General features: G+C 47.0%; 1 protein-coding gene across 1 annotated transcript in view; it reads right to left on the bottom strand.

Moving 5' to 3' along the window:
• The window catches only part of ppp1r9bb (protein phosphatase 1, regulatory subunit 9Bb), a 46090-nt gene that overhangs the window by 9175 nt on the left and 31915 nt on the right, over nt 1–5000 (bottom strand). The window contains exon 2 of the mRNA XM_042085993.1: nt 1964–2096. Within this exon, the coding sequence (XP_041941927.1) occupies nt 1964–2096 (133 nt within the window). The remainder of the gene's footprint in view (nt 1–1963; nt 2097–5000) is intronic.

Raw genomic sequence — 5000 nt, 5'->3', positions numbered from 1 at the left:
CAGAAATCCAATATTGTGCAGCCTTATCTAAGAGGTATTACATTTCCATTAAAGGTGCAAAATCCTCAAACCTGGTGAAAGGTTGTTGTTGATATCTGATCTCAACAGACAGACTAAATCCCCCCCCCCCCCCCCTCCCTGCAGTGCTACTGAAGCGACGCTGGAGCAAGGACACCTCCAGCAGCCTGCTTACCGACTGTGTGTGTGTGTGTGTGTGTGTGTGTGTGTGTGTGTGTGTGTGTGTGTCGTCGCCATCTCATTTCTCACCAGCCGGCATCTCCGCTGTCACCTGTGTGCTCACTTCAGAGTGGAGTTTTATTTGGAGGAAGAGCAGGCCTGCTCATTTCCATCTCTCTTCATCTCCTCTCGGACTATTTTTAACTCCCCCTGTCTCTGCCACTGAGCCTCACTGTCCAGCCCTGCTGCCGAGCGCCGAGCGCTCGTGTTATTTAACAGCTCTGATGGGTGGACAGGACCGACGGAACGGACTGACCGACCGAGGCACGGATGCTACTTTTCGCCCTGTCGCACCTTGTGAAGTCCAAGGATGCTTTTTCACTCAGACGCAGACAACAGAGGACGATGGATGTGCGTCCTGCTCACCGCAGATCATAAGTCTGGCTAATCTGCGGGGGATTCGGATCTGAAACTGGGACAACGGCTCACACAGAGGGCCTCGTCTGGGCTGAATGCAGGCCAGACCTGGGCCAGACCTGGGCTAGCGTTAGCCGCAGCGTGGGGAATAATTTGCCCTATTGTTCAGGGTAAAGGGGCCTTGGTTGCTAGGCGCTAGCAGAGTAGAATGGCTGCCCACACAGAGGCCATTCTAAACCAATGTACTGCTCATTCATTATTCACTATAGAAGTGTCCATATACATCTCCATTCATGCATTCATCCTTCAGTTTATAGAGGGTTAAATACAGTATCTCTCTTCAACAGCCCAGCCATGCAATGCTCCTACCGTACACACTATGCATGTGTGTGTGTGTGTGTGTGTGCGTGTGTGTGTGTGTTTATAGAGAGTTAAATACATTATCTCTCTTCAACAGCACATCCATTCAATGCTCCTACCGTACCCACTATGCATGTGTGTGTGTGTGTGTGTGTGTGTGTGTGTGTGTGTGTGTGTGTGTGTGTGTGTGTGTTTATAAAGGGTTAAATACAGTATCTCTCTTCAACAGCCCATTCATTCAATGCTCCTATTGTACCCACTAAGTGTGAGGGTGTGTGTATGTGTGTGAGTGTGTGTCCATCCATTCAACGTTCCTACCGTACCCACTATGCATGTGTGTGTGTGTCTGTGTCTGTGTGTGTGTGTGTGTTTGTGTACAGTATGTGTACTGTACTCTGTGTGTGTCCATCCATTCATTCAACACTCCTACCGTATCCACTATGCATGTGTGTGTGTGTGTGTGTGTGTTTGTGTGTGTGTGTTTGTGTGTTTGTGTATGTGTGTGTGTGTCTGTGTGTGTGTGTGTGTGTGTGTGTTTGTGTGTGTGTGCTCTGTGTGTGTCCATCCACTCAACGCTCCTACCATACCCACTATGCATGAGTGTGTGTGTGTGTGTGTGTGTGTGTGTGTGTGTGTGTCCATCCTTTCAATGCTTCTATCATACCCACTAAGGTATCCTACAACCTACAACCACTTCTGTAACACTTCAATATACTACTACTACTGCTACTACTACTACTACTGCTACTATTACTACTACTACTACTGCTACTACTACTACTACTACTAATACTACTACTACTGATACTACTACTACTACTAATACTACTACTACTGATACTACTACTACTACTAATACTACTACTACTGCTACTACTACTACTACTAATACTACTACTACTGATACTACTACTACTACTACTACTACTACTACTACTGATACTACTACTACTACTACTACTGATACTACTACTACTACTACTACTGCTACTACTACTACTGTGTGTACCTTTCTCCAGCTCCACGGGGAACAGGTCGAGCCTCTCCACTCGTTTCTCCAGCTCGTACTCTGCAGACGCTGCCATGGGGTCCACATCCTCGTTCCGCCGGTCATAGTCCTCATTAGAGTACGTAGTGAACACCTGAGGAAGAGAGGGAGAGAGAGAGTGTTAGAGTATGTGTGGAGGAACGGAGGGAGAGAGAGAGAGAGAGAGAGAGAGAGAGAGAGAGAGAGAGAGGGAGAGAGAGAGTGTTAGAGTATGTGTGGAGGAACGGAGGGAGAGAGAGAGAGAGAGAGAGAGAGAGAGAGAGAGAGAGAGAATTAGAGTGTGTGTGGAGAGACGGAGAGAGAGAGTGTTAGAGTATGTGTGGAGGAACGGAGGGAGAGAGAGAGAGAGAGAGAGAGAGAGAGAGAGAGAGAGAGAGAGGGTGTGGAGGGACGGAGAGAGAATTCCATTTGAACAAGGACAACACAATAACCCATACAAATGGACATTATACAAGACCGCCAAATTAAAAAGAGAAACAAAGAAATAATCAATCTAATAAAAACCTGGAGGCTAACTAGATAACACCACACAGAGAGAAAGAGAGAGATAGATGGAGGGAGAGAGAAGAGAAGAAAGAGAGGGAGAGAGAGAGAGAAGTGAAAGAGGGGTGGAATGAGGATGAGAAAAAGAGAGAAAGATGTAGTAGAGGGAGGAGAAGATGCCAGAGGGAGGAGAAGATACAGATGAAAGAGAAGAGAGGAGAAAAGAGATATCAGCACAGCCATAGCTGTGACAAGTCAAACAGTAGTGTCTATACAAGAGTGCCTGAAGACACACACACACACACACACACACACACACACACACACACACACACACACACACACACACACAAACACACACACACACACTACCCAGAGTGCCTGAAGAGAGGTTTGAACAGCCAAATGAAACAGAACACATGTGTGTCTCAAAATCTGACGCGTGTGTGTGCCTGAGGTGGATCTCATCTCCATCATAGGTAGATCATCTTTAATGTTTGTTTGTTTAGTTGGTCCAGATCAGAGCACTTCTCTTATTTTATATATTTGTTTGTTTGTTTGTTTGTTTGTTTCCCTGGCATATTCTCTTAGTGTCCCTTCCTCTATGGTCTCCTCAGAAAGGGACACTGACAGATGAAGTATTGAGAAGCACATCTGGGTCCTAGTCTGATGAAGTATTGAGAAGCACATCTGGGTCCTGGTCTGATGAAGTATTGAGAAGCACATCTGGGTCCTGGTCTGATGAAGTATTGAGAAGCACATCTGGGTCCTGGTCTGATGAAGTATTGAGAAGCACATCTGGGTCCTGGTCTGATGAAGTATTGAGAAGCACATCTGGGTCCTGGTCTGATGAAGTATTGAGAAGCACATCTGCGTCCTGGTCTGATGAATTATAATAATAATAATACCTTCGACTTATATAGCGCCTTTCATGGTACCCAAGGTCGCTTTACAACACATGGATGGGGGGACCTCACTAGTAACCACCACCAATGTGTAGCACCCACCTGGGTGATGCACGGCAGCCATTATGCGCCAGAACGCTCACAACACACCAGCTTGAGGTGGAGAGTGAGGGAGTGAATGAGCCAATTACAGTGGGGGATGATTAGGGGGCCAGATTGAATGAGCCAGGTTGGGAATTTAGCCAGGACACCGGGGAACCCCCTACTCTTTACGATAAGTGCATTGGAATCTTTAATGACCACAGTGAGTCAGGACCTCGGTTTAACGTCTCATCCGAAGGACGGCATCTCCTACAGTGCAGTGCCCCCGTCACAGCACTGGGGCATTGGGATCGATCTTTTTTGGCCCGAGGGAAGAGTGCCACCTACTGGCCACCCACCAACACCACTTCCAGCAGCAACCTATGAAGCAGATGTGCAGTATTGAGAAGCACATCTGGGTCCTGGTCTGATGAAGTATTGACAAGCACATCTGGGTCCTGGTCTGTTAGTGTCAGATGAAGTATTGACAAGCACATCTGGGTCCTGGTCTGTTAGTGTCAGATGAAGTATTGACAAGCACATCTCTCTTGAGCACCTTACCATGCACACAGAACTACAGGCCCAGTCCTGGCCCTTTCACTGCAAGCGCCTCATGCTTGAAAATTGCTTTTTAAAATTTAATTGATATAGTATATTTAGTATTAAGTTTTGTTCTACTTTTGTTCTATCTTCTACTGTCTCTATTGTACAGTGGAGTTTTGTTATATGTATATACTTAGATTTACCCTTTCTGCCGTAAGTGCATGTTGTGTGTGATGTCTGTATGCTACTGAGACCTTGAATTTTCCCTTGGGGAAGTATCTATCTATCTATCTATCTATCTATCTATCTATCTATCTATCTATCTGCGTCCTGGCCTGTTAGTGTCAGATGAAGTATTGAGAAGCACATCTGCGTCCTGGTTTGTTAGTGTCAGATGGCAGGAGCAGATCAGGGCCAGATCTGGGCCAGACTCTAAGCAGGCTGCTACCTCTGCTCTGCAGGCTTGCTGTGCAGTTCCGCATTCCCAGCAGCCCTCTGGCGCCACCTGCCTCAGGGTCGCCCCCTGCTGTCTGTCTGAGAGCACGGCGGCTCATGTTACGCAAGAGCACGCCGCCTCCTGCAGACTGGCATGGTGGTGGGCACAGGGATGAGCACTGCCAGATTCACCAGAAAATACTGCAAAAAACCACTACAAGCACACACAATACAAACACACACACACACACACACACACACACACACACACACACACACACACACACACGTACAGTATGTATGTGCACAAACAAACACACACAGACACACACACACACACATTCACTCACTCACTCATACATATGCATACACCCCCACACAAAGATGCATGTAGATTTAAACACACCTACACACACCTGGCCTCAATATGACTTGTGTCCTCCATGACCCGTGCTAAGCTAAGTTAAGCTACGCTACGCTACGCTACGCTGCACTACGCTAAGCTGCCTCCTCTCGCTCTGTCTCTCCAGCACACATTAAACTGACTCTCT

This window comes from Alosa sapidissima, chromosome 3 (assembly GCF_018492685.1).
Source record: "Alosa sapidissima isolate fAloSap1 chromosome 3, fAloSap1.pri, whole genome shotgun sequence".
In the NCBI taxonomy this organism is placed as follows: Eukaryota; Metazoa; Chordata; class Actinopteri; order Clupeiformes; family Clupeidae; genus Alosa; species Alosa sapidissima.
Note: the sequence above shows the minus strand (reverse complement) of the source record. Positions and strands in the feature narration are given on the sequence as shown.